The sequence below is a fragment of the Mirounga leonina genome, unplaced genomic scaffold, assembly GCF_011800145.1.
Source record: "Mirounga leonina isolate KUSES-001 unplaced genomic scaffold, KU_Mleo_1.0 Mir_127, whole genome shotgun sequence".
In the NCBI taxonomy this organism is placed as follows: Eukaryota; Metazoa; Chordata; class Mammalia; order Carnivora; family Phocidae; genus Mirounga; species Mirounga leonina.
Window position 1 is genome coordinate 70,027,130 of NW_023270316.1, and position 22,159 is coordinate 70,049,288.

Consider the following 22,159-nt stretch of genomic DNA (forward strand, 5'->3'; position numbering starts at 1 on the left):
AATTTATGTTGTGTTTAACCACTAGATTGTGGTAATTTGTAACAGCAACCAAAGGAAACTAATACAGAAGGCATATGGAAATCCCTGCCTAGATAGATGGTTTCCATGTTCTGTCTCAAGTTCTTCCCTGTTGGAAATTGAACCTTTGGGTATATACTTTAGAGATACAAAGTGCCCAAAAAAGTCTAAACATGCATCTTTAAGTGTTATACTTTCAGAGAGTTTCATGGTTCTGTTGCCTAATATGAAAAGCAATCTAAATTTTTAATTAATCCTTTGGGTCCTTAGAAAAGTTATAAGTTAAACAATGCCCAGCGCACCTCTTCTATACTAAAGGAACATGCAACTGGGCAAGGAAATAATTTACACCTTTGTTAGATCCAGCAGCCCAAGCTGATTCTTGCCCAGAATAGCTCCCACTGTCTTGTTTTTCAGGATTTCTTATTTAGTGGCAATGTTACTAAATCCCCTTTGCCTAGGAATTTTAGAATGGCCTACATCCTTTATTTCTGCTTAAATTTTTTTTTTAATAATAAGAGCTACTAACTAATAGCGCACAAGGGTTATGAGTTAGATACACGGCTCTATCAGCACTTTTTTGTCTGACTAGGAAATTTTGTCAGAATTAGGAAAATTAGGAGCAAAGTGGCATGAATAATTTTAAAACATAAGACACAGCTTTAATGTAGGTTTGTATATACTGTGCTAGGTATTTTGATGCATTATATTGTCTAACTCATTTATTCCTCACAACAACCGTAAAAGGTAGGAAATATTATTACACCCATTTTACAGAAGAGAAAAATGAAACATAATGAATTAATTAGCTTGTCCAGCATCACATAGTAAATTGTAGAGCCAGGATTAAAATCCAGGTATCCTGTCTCCAGCACTCTCAGATTTTCACTACAAAGCCCTGTTCATTAAATCTGAAAAACGTAAAGCCCTTTCCCAGGTCACATTGCTCTTGGAGTCTGACCATCAGCTTAAATTATTTTCATTGTAATGTTACTTAAGCATGTACAAACATAAAACTGATTGCACATTTCTCTATTAGTCTGTGTGGGCTACCACAGCAAAATACCAGACGGGTGGCTAAGGCAACAGAATTTTTTTTTCTCACAGTTCTGGAGGCCAGATGTCCATGATCAAGGTGCCAATGAGTGCAGTTTCTGGTGTGGCCTCTCTCCCTGGCCTGTAAATAAACAGCCACATTCTCACTGCCTCCCCATATGGGCTTTCCTGTGTGTGTGTGTGTGTGTTAGTGTGTGTGTGTGTCAGTGTGCATGTGTGGAGTGTGAGAGTGTTAGTGTGCGTGTGCGTGTGTGTGGAGTGTGAGTGTGTGTGTGGAGTGTGAGAGTGTGTATGTGTGAGTGTGTGTGTAGAGGGAAAGAGATCTTTAGTGTCTCTTTTCTTATGACACCAGTCCTATCAGGTTAGTGTCCCACCCTAATGACTTCATTTAACCTTAATTACCTCCTTAGAGACCCTGTCTCCAAATACAGTCACATTAAGGGTTAGGGCTTTACATGTGAATTTGGTGGGGACACTATTCAGTCCATAACGATTTCTTGTTATTGCTCTTATACAAGTATAAAAGCAAAACTAATATACAGAGTAAATACAAACAACATTCCCAAGCCAAGAAAACTAATTTAGTGTAGTGGATTTTTGTTCCCCAAAACTAAATTGCTGGTATTAGGTTTAATACTCGAAAAGTGGAACCTGAGGCCTGGCTCTATTTTCACTCTATCTGCATTTTGACTTCAGTAACCCTATTGCCTAAGATTCTTGCTCACGTAAGTATATTGTACAAAATGTTATTAATGACCTCAAGACTTTGATCAAAAGGACTCAGGTAGACACCAATGACCGTCCCGTGGTGCTGGCTGGAAATCAGAGTCATAGATCTGTATGTCTCTCCCTGTTCTCCTGGCCTGCCTGGGACATATGCTTGGCAGGACGCAAGTGGACGCTTTCGCATCATGAGGCTATGCTCCAAGAGAGGGAGCTGCCCTCCCCAGAAGCCCCTCTTCTTGAGGGGTGGGAGCACCTGTCCCAGCTAACTCACTGCAAACTCCGCCAGGGATGTCACAGCTCCGACAGGATTCGGATCCCACACTCAAGCTGGGTCATTGAGGAGAGTTTTAAAGAGCAAAGGAGTGGGTAGGGTTTAAGGAAACCAAAAGCAGTCTTGCAGTAGTACCTCAACACTAGCAATTGTGAGGAGCTATTACCAGCCCCATGCCTGAAGGGCCAAGGCGAGGGAACAGTTCCCGGGGCCACACACACAGGGTCTGCATGGAAAACGCTCTCCAGCAGGAGCAAAAGCCTTTGACGGAGGGGCATCCCAAGCCATGGTGGCCCAGCAGGAAGGGAAGCAGAAGTAAAATAGCTCAGTCTCCTCCACTGCCTGTCTCCCGCAGGTGTCTCCCATTGGCTAACCTGGACTGGAAGCCAGTGAGCCTCCTCACGTCACAAGAAGGGTGGAGAGTAGATCTGAGGGGCAAACGGAAAATATCCAGTGTACCTGGCCAGAGCCTCCAAGGTCATTTTGCTGACAATCCCATTTGTCTATCCACCAACACTTCGCTAGTGTACTGTAATTAAGTGAATTAGGTAACTGAAACAATGTTAATAGTAGAATATGGCAACACTGTTACATCCATTTGGTCTTTTGAAAACAGGGTTAGTATTAGGGCACTATTGAAATCTACTTTAAATGGATATCTAATCCAATTATTGCTGGAATTAGAACCTGAAAATGTCTGAAATTCATTTGCAGTCTTGCAGATAATAAAATAAATTCAGACTCTGGAAGGAAAACAGTAAATAAATGACTTATTCACTCCATTTCGGATTGTAAATCAAAGTTTGTTTTTACTGCTTCCGCTATGCCTTCCACGCAGGTTACATAAACCTGTGCCAAGGGTCTTTCCCTAGCATGCCATGACACCACGTGGCCTTAGCTACGCACGACAGCGCCATCCGTGAGCCAGGTCTGTCTCTGCTCTTTTCTGACTTACTGATGAAGTAGCGCATTATTTGCCCCAAATTGTTTTCACATCAAATCAAACCCTTAATGTATTAAATAAGTTCTCGTGCAAATGACTGCCATTGGTTACTTTTCTCTGGAAAAGGAAAGTTTTGCTGTTAGAGTTGGCAAGAGAATATGATGACAGTTGTCACTTGACGTTGGTGACTGCTTGATGCCAATGCAATCATAGACACAAAGATGATAGTCGGTCATCAAAATGCTGAGATTACTTTCATCATATTGTCTAAAAGAGAACTGGGATGCATCACAGAGAACTCTCAGACTCCCAAAACTGTGTCCAGGGATTCACCAGGAGGCTTCTTTGCCCCCTTCCATCTGGCTCTTGCTACAACCAGCCTGCCTTGGTCTTCGGGGAGCCAAAAGTGTCTTTAAATTTGACAGTACAGGACTCAAGGCTCTCTTTGTCCCTGTTTTTGTGGAGCCAAAATGTGAAGTAAGAGCCCCAGAGATTCAGTCCCTCATTTTATACCCTCTTTAAATGTACTTACTGAGCCCAAATTGTGGGTCAGGCTGTGTTCTCTGAGCTGGACTATCACAACACACGGTAATAATGAAAGGCACAAATTTTACTGAATCCGAGGCAAATAATGCTGCCAGGAAATTAGAGGCAGAATTCCTTCTAGATTAAAACAGATACTCCACCCCCTGATAATCCAAGCATCCACAGTGGGTAAAGACTAAAGGGAACAGGCTGTATGTAAACTACCCGGCAACCCTGAAGAGTCACAAGAAGGGGGAGGACAGGGCCGACCGACAAAGGGAGACCAAAGCTGTCACAGCAGGCAGCAGCCTTGAAGGTGATCAGTGGACAGCAAGCCATCTCCTCTGCCCTATTTGCTTATCTCCCCACAGCACAGGTTATTAAAAACCTGAAAGGAGCCCAACAGTCGATGGAAGACAGGGAGCACCTGGCCTGCCTAGAGTAGGTAGTGACAGCAGAGATGAAGAAAACAGGATCCCCGCATGCCCACCTTCCTGCTGGGCCATGGCCAATGAGTCATGCCCACCGTGTGCCAGGATGAGGTCTTTCTGAAGTTACAAAGGACAATAAAAAACAAAATTCTTCTCTACTTACTTTTAGAAAGTACTTTTATAAATTGCCTTTTTACATCCAGTAGATTCATAATGCCTTTAGGATCTGGGAATCAGAAAGTCTTTAGATCATATATTGCAGAAATCTGTGGAGAAAAAAAAAACCACCTTACATCAACTAAAAAGTTAAAGCACAGAGTGAGGAGAGCACCCTCTGAGCAGAAGAATCAAGACAGTCAATCCTGTGTTAACCAATCTTGACTTGACCACAGGTTAATGCTATTCAACAAATATTTGTTGAACATGAGTTCTGTGCTGGGCTCTGTAAAGGACACAAGGTTGAGTAAGCTGGAGTCCGTTTACCAGGGAATCCTTCAGCGCAATAGACTAGTAAGTAGATTAGAATCAAAATGAAAAGGAGACATTCAGGAAAATACAAGGCTCCCATGAAAAATAAAATTATTATATGAAAAGTTCTGTGGGACTGGTGGAAGTATAAGATGGTACATTGCTAAAGTGCTCTTTGATGATACATAGTAAACGCATTCAAACGTTTATCACATTGTGTCAAATGTTTCACAAGTAGGAATTCAGCCTAAAGAAATAGTCTTGAACCCTTCAATGTGTACAAAGGTTTAGTTATTAGGTTGTGCACCACAGTGTTGTTTATAAGATGGGGGATACAGATGTATATATAACTAAAGAAACAGAAAGGAGAATGAAGGTGGAAAGAAGGGAAGGAAGGATGGAGAGGAAGAATTGGGAATTGCTTTAGAGATGGTTGTTATTATTTTTCTTTCGCTTTCCTCAAAATAACACTTTTCATTTAAAAAATTAAAGTCCCACAACATACCTACCCACTTTGACAAACATAAGTAATCTAATTCAGAGTCATCCTACTTCTCTTACTTCATTTAATTCCTTTAAAACTTAATTAAAGGTGTGAAAACAACAGGGACGCCTGGGTGACTCAGTCATTTGAGCATCCACTGTTGGTTTTGGCTCAGGTCATGATCTCAGGGTCGTGGGACAGAGGTCCACTTTGGGCTCTATGCTCAGCAGGAAGTCTGCTTGAGATTCTCTCTTGCCCTCTACCCCTTCTCCCCCACCACTCATGCTCACTCTCTCTCTCTCAAATAAATAAATCTTTAAAAAATTGTGAAAACAGCAAATAACCAAAATAACCAGTAATAGAGAGTTTTTTAGATAAATTATAGTGTAAATATGCAGTGAAATACTATGTGGGGATTTTGTTACAGAATATCTAACAGTAAGATGTCCATGATATATTATGTGAAGAAAGCAAGTTACAAAGGGTTATCCGTTGTGATCCTAGAGCATTCCAGCTTTTTCTAGTTTCTTAAAGAAGCCATAATTCTTCTACCACAGGACCCTTGCATATGCAGTTTCTGCTTCCTAAAACGCTCTCCTTTGACCCCTTCATATGGTTAACTGCTTTTTTATTTTTGTATCTCAAATCAAAGACCAACTCCTCAGCATTTATTAAAGCTTATGAATATTGCTTTAGTAGTAGTAGTAATCTGTGGCCTAGATTATGAAGTCTACAAGGACAGAGAGTTTTTCTGCTTTTGCTCACCATTACATGTCCAGTATCTGGAACATAATGGAAACGTAATACATATTTTTTTGAATGAGCCAAAGTTAATTTTCACATTCAGGAAAAAAAAAATATTACTTTAAAACTGTCTTATTACAGTTTTCCTATGTTTCTGAATTCATGAATGAAAGCCAAGTATATTTCAAATTGATTAAACTCAATGTGACACAATTTTCCAGATTGATAGAGCAGATAATTCATTTTAATTAGAAAACCTTGAAGTCTTAAAATTAAGTTCTTTTCATAATGGAGTATAAAAATGCGGAAATAGCACCCACTGGGAATATTTAGTAATGGCATATTTAGTAATACAGGCCCTATATTTAGACAGTAGAATCATAACACTTTCAAGTTCAAACCACTTCATTTTATTACAAAGCTGAAGCCCAGTGAATCACCCAAGATTGCATAGTGAAAGCAGAGCTAGGACCTTTTAATCCAGTGCTTATTCTACCTAAACATAAAGGAGCAGAATAGCTCCCAGTTCCAGATGTGAAATCAGAAGAAACTCAGAGGAGGAATAAAACAGGAAGGTAAAAATAGTGAAAAGAAATTCTAGATATAGGAATGTCTGAAAAGGTCCAGCAAACTGGTATGCAGGTCTCTAGCTTAATTTCTTCTCCATATAAAGAATGCCTTTTTAAAAAAAGAAAGTGTGTGTGTGTGTGTGTGTGTGTGTTTCCTGATGTAGGATGATCTAAGTGGCACCACTGAGAGCCCAGTGCCTTCTGACGTCTAGCAACAATGCCTGGCACAATATAGTTGCTCAATATATTTGTGGAATGAGTGAATGAGTGAATGAGTGGGCATGTCATCCTTAGACTCCCCCAATTCACCCACTTGCTCGGTCATGTCTGAAAATAGCCTATCAATGAATGGTAGCACACTGCAGTAGACTGACTAATGCTCTCCCTCAAAAAGATATCCATGTCCCAATTCCTAGAACCCCTGAATGCTACCTGATAGGGCAAGAAAGGGATTTTGCCAGTCTGATTAGAGATGGGGAGATTATCCTGGATTATCTAGGTGGGCTGTAAATGCAATCACATGTATCCTTATATGAGGGAGGTAGAGACATGGATATTTGACATACAGAGAGAAGAGAAGTCAGTGTGACCACAGAGGCAGAAATTGGAGTGACGTGCCACAGACCAAGGAATGTAGCCGCCACCGAAAGCTGGAAGAGGCAAAGAATGGAGGAAGGGTTGCCCTGCCAGCACTCTGATTTTCACCCACTGATATTGATTTCAGCTTTCCGGTCTCCAGAACTGTAAGTGTATAAATTTCAGTTGTTTTAAGCCTCCAGGTCCGTAGCAATTTATTATAGCAGCCGCAAGTACAAATTTTGGTCCTGGGAAGTGAGATGCTGTTCTAATACATAGCTACAAAATGTGGACATGGCTTTGGAATGGGTAATGGGTAGAAGCTGGAGGAATTTTGACATGCATAATGAAAAAGCCTACATTGCTTGAAACAAACTGTTGGTAGAAATGGATGTTAAAGATGCTGCCAGTGAATACTCAGGAGGAAGTAAGGAGCACGGGGAAGAAAACCTATGTCATGTTAGAGAATACATACATTATTATAAATAGAATGTTGGTAGAAATTTGAGCTTTAGAGGCCCTGCTGGTGAGGACTCAGAAGGAAATGAGGAAAATATTTTTGGAAACTGGAAGAAAGAGGATCTTTGGTCTGCAATAGCAGAAAGTCTAGCTGAATTTTGTCCTATAGTTAGTTACATGGAAAGTAGAACTTGTAAGCAATGAGCTTGGATATTTTGCTGAGACTTCCAAGCAAAGTATTGAATGTGCACTGGTCTCTGCTTGTAACCTGTAGTAACATTTGAGAGGAAAGAGAGAGATAGAAAAACTGCTAAGCAAAAAGGAAACTGAACTTGATGGTTTGGGAGATTTTTAGCCAATCCAGACTGTAAAGGATACCCAAATTAGGAGACTGATGCTGAGGAAAGAATGCCATGAAGACAAAGCCAAAGGCAGAGCCAGAACAGTCTTTTGCTAATGCCGTGGGAGGATGGAAAGATCAGAGTATTCCCTCGCACAAAGTGTCCTTTGAAGATATTAAGTGTGTGACTCATGGATCCCCTCAACCATCGGAGCAGAAGCCAGGGGTAGAGATGAGATCGTCAGGAAGGATCTGTGGAGGAGCACCTTGTCCAACGGCATGAGTCCCCTCGATATACTAGGAGACCCACGAGGTTTTTGAGACTTGTTACACAAGCAAAAATGATACCTGTTTGAACAAAAGGGACAGAAATAGGACAAAATGAAAGAAGGCTGCTAGACTCCCCAGATTCCACAGGCAGGACAGAAGATAATCATTTTTGCTTTTGTTAAGCCACCCACTTTGTGATAAATGGTTGCAGCCACCACCCGAAATTAATACTCACACGCTAAGTGGTCAACTTGGGGTTTTTTAATTAAATCAAGTTTAACATTAATTACATCAAAATTAAATGTTGAACAGGGAGCATTTACAACATATGTATCAGGCATAAAAACTATGAAATAAACACCCATGTACCCACTGACCTGTTTAAGAAATAGAAATTAACGTTACCTCTGAGTCTCCCATATATCTGAAAGTGTAGCCTCCTTGCTTTCCCCCAGAGGTAATTACTATCTTGAATTCTGTATTTACCATTCTCTTATTCTTCTTTATTTATCTTGAATTCTGTGTTTATCATTCTCTTATTCTTCTTTATTTTTTTAGGTATGCGTGTATCTCTGTGTTTACTTTTTCATTTTGCATGGTTTTAAATTATTCACAAGAAATCCTACTGAAGGTTTTGTTCTGTGACTTTTTTTATTTGCTTAACATGGAAATGTCTCATGTAGCGGTAGTCCATTCATACTAATTGCTGCATAACGTGATATTATAAAGACATACCACAACTTACTAATTCTTTAAGCAATGGACATGTAGATTGGTTCCAGCTTTTGTTCTCCCAAACCGTATATGCTATGAATATGACTATACATGCTTCTTGGTGCATTTGTGTAGGAGTTTAACTAGGGTCTATGCCTCAAGTAGAACTGCTGAGTCACAGTGCCTGAGTACCTTCACCCTCACTCCATGTGTTGTGCAAAGTGTGGTACAGAAATTTAAAATTCAATCTCAAGTAGCCAGTTTCTTCATTTTTTAACCTCCCAACACATCTCACTTCTGTAATTTATCTGATATTTAATCATATTTGCCCTTAATCTCTCTGATATAGGGTGACTTATGATTCACTCTTGGATTCTTGGTCATCTTTATCTGTGCTGGTGTTACATGCTCTTCTTGGGAGAGGAAAAAGAGCACAGGTATTCAATGAATAGATTCTGGAGCCAAATGTCTAGGCTGGAAACCCACTGTGCCACTTACCAGCTGTGTGACTTTTGAGCTGGTTACTTAATCTCTCTGTGCCTCAGTTGCCCCTAGTGTAAGTTGGGGAAAACATAGTACTTACTTTATTACTTATAGTACTTACTTTAAAGAGTTATTGTGAAGATGAAATAAGCTGATATATGAAACCCTTAGAATAGTGCCAAGCAGAGTAAGCTCTATGTATGTGGTTGGCATTGTTATTATTCACGCCACAGCTCTTCATGAGAACAAACATATGGGGGCACCTGGGTGGCTCAGTCAGTTAAGCATCTGCCTTCAGCTAAGGTCATGATACTGAGGTCCTGGGATCGAGCCCCTCATCGAGCTCCCTGCTCAGCGGGGAGTCTGCTTCTTCCTCTCCCTTGCCCCCCATGGCTCACACACTCTCTCTTTCGCTCTCTAATAAATAAATAAAATCATTAAAAAAAAAAAAAGAACAAACATATGTAAAAAGTCAAATATTCTCAGCGGGTTACTATCTCACAATAGAAGTGATCAGGTTCAAACAGTCACATTTTCATGTCAGTAAATCTAAAATTCTTTCTCTGTGCATACACTTTGCTCCCATTTGACAGCAGAGCTTCCTATCAAAGTGGATCCCTCCAATGAGCTCTGGATTCCATTCTGTTTCACCAGGACTGCCCATGGAGTCATTGTACCAACCTTGCTTTCTATGTGATCGTTCTCATCACATGTGTACATTCCCTAGAATCTTACATCTTAAAATTTATGATAACATTTATCATTATTAGAAATCATCTCGTTCCTTCATTTGTTTACTGCTTTACATTCCTTCTCCTTGCAACTACCCCTATTCCCACAAGGAACGTTAAGTGCCTCTTAAGGGAAAACATGTGCTAAAAGACAACATGAGATACAAAAGCTTCACTTTCTACAGATAGGAGGAAAACACATTTTACAGGTGACATGTTTATAGAATTCTTGGGAACATAAAACAGTAGCACCTACTATGTGCCAGGCATTCAAAGATGCCAGGGGTAGAGTGATGAAGAGGACGGATAAGGGGCATCCTGGAATGTCTGGTACATAGTAGGTGTTTAATAAAGAGCTGCTGAATGAATCTATTGATAAACTCATTTTAGTCCACAGAAATTACATCTCTGATGTTTTTTAAAGATTTATTTATTTGAGAGAGACAGAAAGAGAGAGAGAGAGAACATGAGTGGGAGGGGTGGGGGGAGAGGCAGAGGGAGAAGCACACTCCCCGCTGAGCAGGGAGCCTGACATGGGGCTTGATCCCAGAACCCTGGGATCATGATTTGAGCTGAAGGCAGATGCTTAACTGACTGAGCAACCCAGGTGTCCTGAAATTACATCTCTTATTATGAATGAAAAACAACAGAAACATTCTTAAAATTCTTCTAGCATTCTTCTATCATCAATTTTTGAGGAAAAACACATAAACTATTTTAATGGATATGGATGTGGAAACACTAAACGTATTCAATAATCAGGAAATTCAGAGAACACTGACACTTACATACCTGTGCATATCATCACTTTGTGCTGTTGTTTTATGTTCCCGAACATTCCATAAAGGCTGTGTTTGTGTCTGAATTTCTGATTTAGCTGTAAGGTGTAAAAATCCTACACAGACAACTTGGCTTTAGTTATATCAGAAGTGACTTAAAAGCAAATTATAGCATTCCAGTTATTCCTTGATGTTGACATCCCTAGGATTAAAAAAAAAAAAAAGCATTTGGAAGTAAGTTCCTATTAAAAAGGCAAAAGAAATATGAATAGGACACTACCTGTCCTGGGAAGTTCAGATTCAAAATGTAGATAGGAACTGTATGGGAATCCATTCCAAGATAACGTCTCCACTTGTTATATAATAAGATAGATAATGGTTGCACAGACTTTGTATAAATATATCTTCAATGTCTGATGGTTTTCTCTTAAAAGGATAGCTTATTGATTTTTCTGAGAACTGTGTTCACTGAGCCGCCAACTTTTCCCCCTGACTTTAGTCATTCTTTTTCCCTTTGCCCTTCCCCCTCTAGGTTGGACTAATGAATACATAGGAGAAATGAGTAACGTAGGCAAAGACCTTTTATTTGTGGTTAGGCTTACATAGTTTCAAAAAGTAAACATAATTAACAAAACACCTACAGGTACCAGAGGAGGTGCTCCAGTATCAGTAGAAGGCACTGATCGTAAGAAAGCTTGATGTGGATCGTCATGTACAGAGGCCCGTTCACTCCTGGCGAATGAATACGCTATGTGCTGAGCGTGACAGTTGGGAGGCAGGGGCAGGAAGAACCAAAGCCTCTTCTCCACTGGATTAGGCACCCAGGTCCTCCAGGCGTATTATCACAGATGACATGAAGGTGTTGGCAGTGATAGCTACGACAACGATCCCAGCTATGGCAATGATGCTGACGTCATCACCAACAGTTTGACAGGATCTAGAAATCCTTGGGGTGCTTCTCATCTAGTTGATCATCTCTGATCCATTCCTTGGACAGGCCACAAAATCCACTTTTACAAAAATGAATCCAATGCATATGGTGACCACTGAAAACACACCAGTCCTGGTATTTGCTAATTTGGAACCACGGTCAAAATACTATTGCATCGTTTTGGAAATGAGTCCAATCTAAGCTACAAGAAAATGTACTGTTAAAAAACACACATGGGTACTTTTGGTGGTATGGCTTTAAAACCCTGTGCTTGGCTATAAAAGCCTTACAAGCGAAGTTAATGAATAGCAATTTTTATTCTTAAAAAAGAGGAAAGTATTTTACTAGACCAAAATTAGTTTAAGACATACAAAAATCAAATTTTATGTAAACACCCTTAGAAAAACTGAATTATATAATTAAAACATTAAAACAGTGTCCTTGTTACAAATTAATAACGAATGTGTTAAATTACTATATATTAAAGATATGATTTGAAAATTAGAGCTGTTTCAAAATACTATGTTCAGATCTCATTCTGTAAGAACCCAGGGAAGTTGCCAAATCACCACGCTGTCCTTCCACTAGGGTTTAATGGGTACACCGGGGGGTTTATTATGAGCCAGGAGAGAGTCATTAGGTAACATTCAAAGATAAATAAGAGTAAAACATAGGTACAAATTAATTTAATTCACTTCCTGAGACTTACACAGAGCTCACTGACTTGAATAAAGCACAACAACATTGTTTTTAAATATTGAGAACACCTATTTTCTGGCAGCATCCAGCATACTTTTGTGTTACAAGTAGGTCATAAAGATAGGGCTTCGGGGAGAAATAGAACACAGATGAACCTCTGAAGAAGTAGAAAACTCTAGCAGAAGACTTCTTACTCTCTTTTTATGAGGCACAAAGAGAAAAATAGATAAAACATAACAACCCTGATTACAGACTACAGGGGACTTCATATCTCGACTTTTATGATGTTTTATGAATGATATTTAATACAGCATTATTCCTACTGAATAACCAGAAAATAATTTTCATCATCAATAATATGGTTAAAAAGTTCACACCGTGGTAATATCCATGTCAACAGATGTTGCCTGTTCTATATGAAGTGTGTGTGTGTGTATATATAGTATATGGAGAATATATATATATATATATATATATATATATATATATATATATATATGTCTAGAGCATATATATAAACACAGTCATGTCTTCTCAGTCTCAAGCCCATCTGACACTTTATAATGAAGAGAGAAAACAGGAAGGAGACTTCTGGTACCATTTATTAATAAAGCTGCTGTATCACAGCTTGAAAAAAAAACAGTAATCGTGGTATATTACAGTAACTGCATAATGCAAAAGCAAATGATTTTTTTCCCAGAAAAAAAAATCTGTTTTCCCTATGACTCTGCTTCCTCCCCCCTCAAAAAATACCATATACATAATTTCCACCTAAAGTCAGAAGGCTTCCAATGCCGGGTGGCACATGGAAGCAGTAATGATCACAGCTCAGCAGGACTAGGCCAGTCTCCACTTCTGTCTCTGACCCAAACTGTGCTCACAGGCCGGCACGTTTTATAACTCTTCCTTAAGGCCTTTCTTTGTCTCCTGCCTGGCTTTGTCTTCCTCCCTGGGTGCCAACCACGTGAAATACACTTTTACTGGATCTATGTTCCAGTGTTTGTGAAAGGATACGGGGACTTGGTGAGAAAGGTAGTCCCTGGGATAATCCACGGGCCGAGCCTGTGGGAAGAAGAACAGAGAATTACATTCCTTTATTCACTGAAAACAATTTTGCTTCAGAATAGCATTTGAGGGCGCCTGGGTGGCTCAGTCGTTAAGTGTCTGCCTTCGGCTCAGGTCATGATCTCAGGGTCCTGGATCGAGCCCCACATGGGGCTCCCTGCTCTGCGGGAGACCTGCTTCTCCCTCTCCCACTCCCCCTGCTTGTGTTCCCTCTCTCGCGGTCTCTCTGTCAAATAAATAAATAAAATCTTAAAAAAAAAAAAAAAAAAAGAATAGCATTTGAATTTATGAAGTGACTGCTTTTCTTCAATATTTGATATTGCTTAAGAGAATCTAAAAGCAAAAAGGAAAATCTTTTCCACTACCCTCCCTCTGATGTGAGGCTCTTTGCTTTTGTATCTCCAATTACTTTAATATCCCCAATGTACCACTTTTTGCTTCTATGTTCCATAGTCATACCTCTGGGAGATTCCTCAACCATGGTAATAGATACAAAAAGCCTTCCTTGGTAAGTCATTTAAGTGACTATTATAACTTCTGCAAAAGGCAGAAAGATTGTATTTCCCAGGCCTCTTTAAAGAAACTCTAGCCATACATGGTGTGTGTGTGTGTCTGTGTGTGTGTGTGTGTGTGTGTGTGGCGGGGGTGTGTGTAAAGTGTTCTCGGGGCTCCCCTTGCCTGTCCACTGCCCTGATGTCAGTGTAGGGAAATGCAGAGCTCATCAGGAATCAGGGAGAAGGGTGAAGTAACTCAACACTTTCTTCCTATCCAGATACCGAGTCTGACCAGAAATGGCAAGGGAAACATTGAGTAACCAGAAGCACTTTGCAAGAGCGCCTAAAAAGTCTTTGCTTCGTCATTTCAGGATTCTCTAGAACTTACAAAATGAAGTTTAAGCAGAATCAGACGTAGTCTAGGATGGCTGAGATTAAAGTTACCTTCAGGGTATGGAAGGAAACAGAAACCAGATACATTTTTTTTTTTTTTTTTACTTTAAACAAAGCATCCACCTTTGTCTCAATGCCTATCTTGTTTATAAATGTTTAAATGGTTTATAAAATACCTTCATTAAATTTTATCTCATTCAACCCTTGAAACAACCTTTCAAGATGATCAGAGTATCTTGATTCATCCTCAATTTATAGAGGAGGAAACAGGAGCTCACAGAATTTATAAGTTTCTTAGGTCAACAGGACTAGCACCTATTGGAATGGGGACAAGAGCAGGTGCCCAGCCCAGCTCCTAGTCCAGTGTTCTGGCAGGACATCTGCAGCTGGTCCTCATTCCGTGTGCCCCAAGCCTGGCACATCAACAGTGCCTCAGCTGCCCTGGCCTCCTTGGGGGGCTTTATCCTGGGATGGCACAAATATCCTGCTCCGATGAGTATTCAAACAATAACAACTGCACAGAAGACTTCAAAATGATGAGCGGGGGGAAGTTCCATACTAAACATGCATTGTCCTTTAAAAATTCTAAATGCTCATGGAGTTAAAAATCTAAGAAGGCAATTTTAAAGGAAGAGAGAGAAACAAAGACCAAAAATACACACTAGAATAATGTCTAACAGAGTTGAGCAAGTTCTGAGTATTAGCTGAGGGGATTCATATCTCATGTCTACTTGCATGGCCTCTGGGAATTTACTGGCTTGGAAGAAACCCCACGAAAAACATACTCTCAATTCAGTTCTCAGATAATTCCACAATGCTCCCAGAAGAAAGAAAGAAAAACAGTGGAAACAAATCTTGGGTTGTTTTTCACATTTAAAAATGAACTCTCAGAGACACAAACGCATCTCACAGGAAAAAAAGAAATCCGTAATATCTTTCCCTCTATTAATGCGGATTCCAGAAGTGATTGCTGTTGCATGTTAGGACATGAGTGAAGAGCTGGTTTACTAAGTATTAGAATGCGCTAATCATTTCTGGCAAATGTAGTTTTGGAAAAGAACAAGATTAGAGAAGTAAAAGGCATCCACAGAGGCATGTGTAACACCAAGAAGTCTAGATGGACTCTGATAATCACATCTCTGTGCCCAAAATGCCAAAAGGAAGTACCAAACAGGCAGGGTTGGGGCAAAGGAGGAGGCCTTAGGAACAGACATGGAGCATGATGGGAAGCTGTGTGTGGGAACAGAGAGAGATGGTGTAAACTGCACGGAAGGACATACATTGGGTGAAATTAAAACTTAATCTGTAAATGTTAGAGCACATTGAACAGTGCAACAGAGATCAAATTTGTATTTCCTTAGACAAACACATTTTTTATAGCTGTATTGACATATGATTTACATACCATACAATTCACACATAGTCATGGTAGTTTGAAAATTTATAGTAGATGTCCATATTTAAGCAACCACAAATCCAGTTTTAGAAGACTATGGTCATTCCCCCCAAATTCCCTGCCATGTATTTTCAGTCAATCCCCACCCTCACTGGCAGCCCCAGGAGACCACTGATTTGCTTTTTCTCTATAGTATTGCCTTTTTCTAGAAATTTCTTATCAGTGGAACCATCCACTATGAATGTTTTGAGCCTGGCTTCCTTCACTTAGCATTGCTGCATGCATCAGTAGTTCATTACTTTTATTGCGGAGCAATATATCACATTGAGTGGATACACCATACAAACAACACATAGTTATTATCACACAGCTTCCATGGGTCAGGAGTCTTGGCAACACATAGCTGGGACCTCTGCTTCATGGTCTCTCACAAGATCGTAATCAGGATGTCAGCCCAGGCTCTATGATCTCATCTGAAGGCTCAGCTAGGAAAAGATCCACTTCCATGCTCACTCAGTGGTTACTAGTAACATTCAGTTCCTTGGGGGCTACTGAGCTGAGGGCTTCACTTTCATACCCTTCCCCCTTGCAGCTTGCTTCAGCAAAACCTACAAGCCAGGAAGGAAGTAGGGAGAGTCTACAAGGAAGATGGAAGTCACAATCCCTTGTAACCTAATGATAGAAGAGACATCCCATCACCTTTGCCACAGGCTATTGGCTCATACTCAGGAGAGGGGAAAACGCAGGGTATGAATACCAGCAGGAGGGGACTAATGAGATCTATGTCATAAATTGCCTGCCACATATATGCTTAATTTTTTAAAAACTGCCAAAACATTTCCAAAGTGACTGTATTTTATATCCCCACTAGAGGTCCAGGTTTCTACATCCTCAGCAGCACTGGGAATGATCTGTTTGCTTATAGGCATTCTATACATGTGCATTTAGTTTGCATTTCCCTAATGACTAATAATGTTGAGCATCTTTCCATGTGCTTAGTAGCTGTTTATGCATCTTCTTCAGAGAAATGACTGTTCAATCTTTTACCCAGCTTAAACTCAGCAGTTGATTTTCTTACTGAGTTGTAAAAGATTTGCTCTGTATTCTGGATTCAAGTCCTTTATCAGATACATGATTTACAAATATTTCTCCCAGTTTATGAATTTTTTTTATTCTCTTAAGGATATCTTTTGAAGAGCAAATTTTTTTTAAAGTTTTTTGAGTTCAATTTATGAATTTTTCCTTCTATGGATCATGCTTTTGATGCCCCAAATCTTTGCCTAAACTAAGGTCACAAAGAATTATCCCTGTTTTTTCCAGCAGTTTATAATTTTAGCTCCTATATTTTTGTACTATGATCCATTTTGAGTTAATTTTTGTGTGTGGTATGAGGCAAAGTTCCAAGTTCATTTTTTTGTGTGTGGAAATACATAATTGCTCTAGCACCGACTGGCCATCTGTGCCACTTGTCCCCTGGATTGCCTTCACATCTTTGTCAAAAACAAGTTTACCACAAATGAGAGGGTTTATTTCTAGAATCTCTATCCTGTTCCATTGATATGTATGTGTGTGTATGTGTGTGTGTGTTTATCCTTATACTAATCGCAGCTTGTCTTGATTATCATAGCTTTATAGTAAGTTTTGAAATCATAGAAAGGTAAATCCTCCAATTTTGATCTCCTTTTTAAGAATTATTTTGTATTTCCATGTAAATTTTAGGATCAGCTTGTCAATTTTTTCAAAGAAGTCTGCTATGACTTTGATATGGATTGCACTGAATCTATAGATGAATTTGGGGAATGTGGGGAAATAAAATTTCCTGTAAAAAAGCCCTATAGCCCACAAGAAACAGTTCACATTCCATTTGTCTAGTTAACTGCTCAGATCCTAAAGGAGAGTAGAACTCCCCTTATCTCTTGGAGAGGCCAACAGTTATATCCCTGAACTAGGTCCTGAGGGTAAGCCCCAAGGTGCCAGGAAGACCTGAACACTTTCCGCCCTGGGATACATTTACATTTCAAGGAAGAATGGGGTATTTATTTGCATACCAAAATGCTGAAGTAAGGAAGTTCACCTTTAGAAGCAGAGAAAACAATTTTTCTTTGTCCCTTGCCTATGGAGTATCTCACCACTTATGTAGGACACTTGAATTGGCCCTCGTCACACTCACACTGCACTGGAGGTAAAAACTAGGTCAGAGGAGCAGTGGGAGTGGAGATGGGGGCAAGATGTGCTTATTATTTATTGTAAGGGACTTAATGTAAAAATTCATCTCTGATCCAGAACACTTCATTTAGACATTCAAAATAAGTTAATTTTAAGTGAAATAATATGAATAGATGAAATAATAAAATTCATTTTAAGTGAATATTTAAAAATCAATGGAGAAAATTGCCATCATAGCAATATTAAGTCTTCCAAACCATAAATATGGTATATATCTCTTCATTTAATTAGATCTTAATTTCAGCAGAATTTTATTATAGTGTAGAGTGTAACTTCCTTTTTAGATTTATTCCTGAGTATTTTATTCATTTGGATGCCATTTTGAATGACATTGTTTTCTTCATTTTCAGATTTTTTTGTTGCAAAAAAAAAAATTGCTTTTGTACGTCGACCTTGTAGCTAGCCTATAACCTTGCTAAACTCATTTATTAGTTCTGGTAGTTTCTTTTTCCTTTGGTAGATCCGTAGGATTTTCTACATACAAGATGTGGTCTGGATAAAGACAGTTTTACTTCCTCTCTTACAACTTGTATCCTTACTATATATCTGTATACATATATGTAATGTATGTATGTATATATGTAGTTATGTATATATATATGTGTGTGTGTGTATATGTAAATATATATACATTTTTTTCAGCTTATTGCACTGGTTAGAAACACTGAATATACTGCTGAATAAAAGTGGTGAGAACAGACATTCCTACCTTGTTCCCAATTTTGTTATTTTGTAGATTCACCTTATCAGATTGAGGAACTTCTATTTTGTTGAGAGTTGTTTTTTGTTTTTCTATTTGTTTTTTTTTAATCATGAAGTGGTGTTAGATTTTGTCAAATATTTTTTCTGCATTTATTAAGAGGATCATGTGGTTTTTATTCATTATTCTACTCATATGGTATATAACAATAATTGATTTGGGATATTAAACCAAGTTTGCATTCCTGTGATAAATCCCAGCTGGTCATGGCATATAACCCCTTTTATATATTGCTGGATTCAGTTTGCTAATATTTTGTTAAGGACTTTTCCATCTATGTTCAAGAGTAATATTGGCTGTAGTTTACTTTTGTCATATATCATTTTAATCTCTTCTGTTATTTTTTTAGCAATATTTTTGGAGTGATTTCCTAAATTCTTGTTCTAGGGATAACAATATGCATTTTTTTTTAAGATTTATTTATTTGAGAGAGAGGGAGAGCATGTGTGGGGGGTGGGGCGGTAGGGGGAGAGAGAGAGAGAGAGAATCCAAGCAGACTCCCACTGAGTGTGGAGCCTGATGCAGGGTTCGATCTTAGGAGTCTGAGATCACAAATTGAGCTGAAACTAAGAGTCAGAAGCTTAACCGACTGCTCTGCCCAACAATATGTGTCTTTGACATATTAGGCTAATATTGGACTCATAAAATGAATTGGAAGGCATTCTCACTCCTTTAATTCCATTCCATCAATGTATGTAGGTTCAGATAATTTTTCTATTTCTTTTTAAGACAGTTTTGCTAATGAGTGTGATGCAAGAAATTTCTCCCATTTCATTTAAATTGTCTAACTGTAGGCACAATTTTGGTAGGATTTGCAATAACGTCCACTCTTTCATTCCTAACTTTGGTAATCTGTGTCTTCTTTCTTTTTCTCTTGGACAGCCTAGCTAAAGGTTTACCAAATTAGCTGATCTTTCCAAAATAACTCATTTTTGGCTTAACTAATTTTCTCTGCTGCTTTTCTGTTTTCTACTTGACCTGTGCTTTAACCGTTAATATTTCTTTTATTCCACTTAATTCAGATTTGAATGATACCATTCTTTTGCTTTCAATGCAGATGTTTAATGATTTTTTAAAATTTAATTTAATTTTATTATATGTTAGTCACCATACAATACGTCATTAGTTTTTGATGTAGTGATCCATGATTCATTGTTTTCATATCACACCCAGTGCTCTATGTAGTACGTGCCCTCCTTCATACCCATCACCAGGCTAACCCCATCCCCTCTAAAACCCTCAGTTTGTTTCTCGGAGTCCATAGTCTCTCATGGTTTGTCTCCCCCTCCGATTCCCCCTCCTTCATTTTTCCCACCCCTATCCATTTCTAGTATGTTTAAAACTATAAATGTCCCTCTAATCCCTATACAGCTATGCTAAAAACTTTTGTTATGTTTTGTTTTCATTTTTATTCAAGTTATTTTCTAATCTTCCTTATTTCTTCTTTGACCCAAGATTATTTTAAAATGTGTTGTATAATTTTCAAATATTTGGAAATTCTCCCATTTTTTTCTGTTGATTTCTAATTTCATTCCATTGCTGGGAGGATATATTTTGTATGTTTTCAATCCTTTAAAATTTCCTTAGACATGTTTTATGACCTAGTGTGTGATCTATCCTTTAGAACATTCCATGCACACTTGAACATGCATTTTGCTGTTGTCAGATGAAACATTCTATGTCAGTTAAGTCAAGTAGTTTGTATTTGTCCGTTTCTCATTTCAATTCTGTCCATTTATGTTCCATGTATTTTGAAGATCTGTTAGGTGTACATTTATAATTATTATATATTTTGAAGATCTGTTAGGTATACATATACATTTATAATTATTGTATCTTCTTAATGTATTGACTTTTGGTTATGAAATATCCCTCCTCTCTAGTAATATCCCACTTCTTAAAGTGTATTGTGTTTAACACTGACACTCAAACTCTCTATGATTAACTGTTTGCAGGGTTCATCTTTTCCCATCCTTCTACATTCAACCTATTTGTGTCTATGAATCTAAAGTGTACTTGACTGTTATAGACAACATATAGTCAAATCTTGCTTTTTATGAGATTTGATAATATCTGCCTTTTGACTAAAGAGTTTAGTCAATTCATATTTAATGTAATAATTGATACATCTGAATTTTTATCACTCATTTTGCCATTTCTTTTCTTTTTTTTTTTTTAAAGATTTATTTATTTATTTGAGAGCGAGAATGAGAGAGAGAGAGAGTACATGAGAGGGGGGAGGGTTAGAGGGAGAAGCAGGCTCCTCGCCAAGCAGGGAGCCCGATGCGGGACTCGATCCCAGGACTCCAGGATCATGACCTGAGCTGAAGGCAGTCGCTTAACCAACTGAGCCACCCAGGCGCCCCGCCATTTATTTTCTATATGTCTCATGTTTTATGTCCCTCTGTTTCTCCTTTATTCTTTGGTTAAACAAAATCTTTTAGTGTATAATTAAATCCCTCTATTGATATTTTAAGCTATATATTTAAAATCATTTTCTCAGAGATTGCTCCAAGGATAGCAATATGCATCTTTAACTTAGGTTAATACTGACTTAATTCCAATAAAATCAATTGCTACAATATAGCTTCATTTCCTCCCTCTTGCCTTTGCACTATTATCATCATATATATTGCATTTACTATGTTATAAACCCAACAATAGGGTCATAATTATTGCTTTAAACAATCTTATATTTGTTAAAGCAATTAAGAGAGACAATATATATGTTTGTGTGTTTATACACACTTTTATTCTTTTAATTATATATATGCACATATATATAATATATATATATAATTATATAATTACATAATTATATTTTCCTCCATATTAACCCTATCCAGTATTCTTCCATTCCTTCCTATATATTCTAATTACCGTGTACCATTTTCACTCAGCCCAAAGGATTTCCTTTAGTTTTCTTGTAGGGAAGGTCTACTAGTAAAGATTTCTCTCACTTTTTGTTTACCTATAGATATCTTTATTCCACTTTTGTTTGGGAAGGATTGTTTTATTGGATATAGAATCATTAGTTGATTGGTTTCTTTTTTGACTTCTGCCTTTGGGTTTCTATTATTTTTAATGAGAAATCAGCCAGTAACTGTATTTTTTGTTTCCCTTTTCATTAGGTTGCTTTTAAGACTTTTACTTTTTCATTGTCTTTCAACAGTTTGACTGTAACACATCTATGTGTGATTCTTTTCATGATTATACTACTTGAGCTTTGTTGAAACTTTTAGAGCTATGCATTAATGTTTTTCATCACATTTGGGTAGTTTCAACCCTATTTCTTTCAAAAAAAATTTCTATCCAATCCTCTCTCCACTCACTTTTTAGGAATCCCATGAAATGTATGTTGTTACACTTTATGGTTTAAAGTATTTTAAAACTTTGTCCACTTTTCTTTAGTCATTTTTCTCTCTCTTCTTTGGACTGGGTAATTCTATTGATCTGCCTTCAAATTCACTGTTTCTTCTGCCATCTCAAATCTACTGTTAAGTCCACCCAGATAATTTCTCATTTCTTTTACAACTATAGAATTTTCATTTGTTTTTTATCATAGTTTCTATTTTTTATTAAGATTTGCTATTTGTTGAGTCATTGTC

The 22,159-nt window shown here is 38.2% G+C and overlaps 1 protein-coding gene and 1 long non-coding RNA gene across 3 annotated transcripts in view; one reads left to right on the forward strand and one right to left on the reverse strand.

The window, feature by feature from the left end:
- Nucleotides 1-22,159, forward strand: part of LOC118009530 — a 462,984-nt gene that overhangs the window by 428,314 nt on the left and 12,511 nt on the right. The window lies entirely within an intron of this gene.
- B3GLCT (beta 3-glucosyltransferase) overlaps nucleotides 12,044-22,159 on the reverse strand; it is a 119,114-nt gene continuing 108,998 nt past the window's right edge. Inside the window, exon 15 of the mRNA XM_035003593.1 lies at nucleotides 12,044-13,279. Within this exon, the coding sequence (XP_034859484.1) occupies nucleotides 13,112-13,279 (168 nt within the window). The 3' untranslated portion in view covers nucleotides 12,044-13,111. The remainder of the gene's footprint in view (nucleotides 13,280-22,159) is intronic.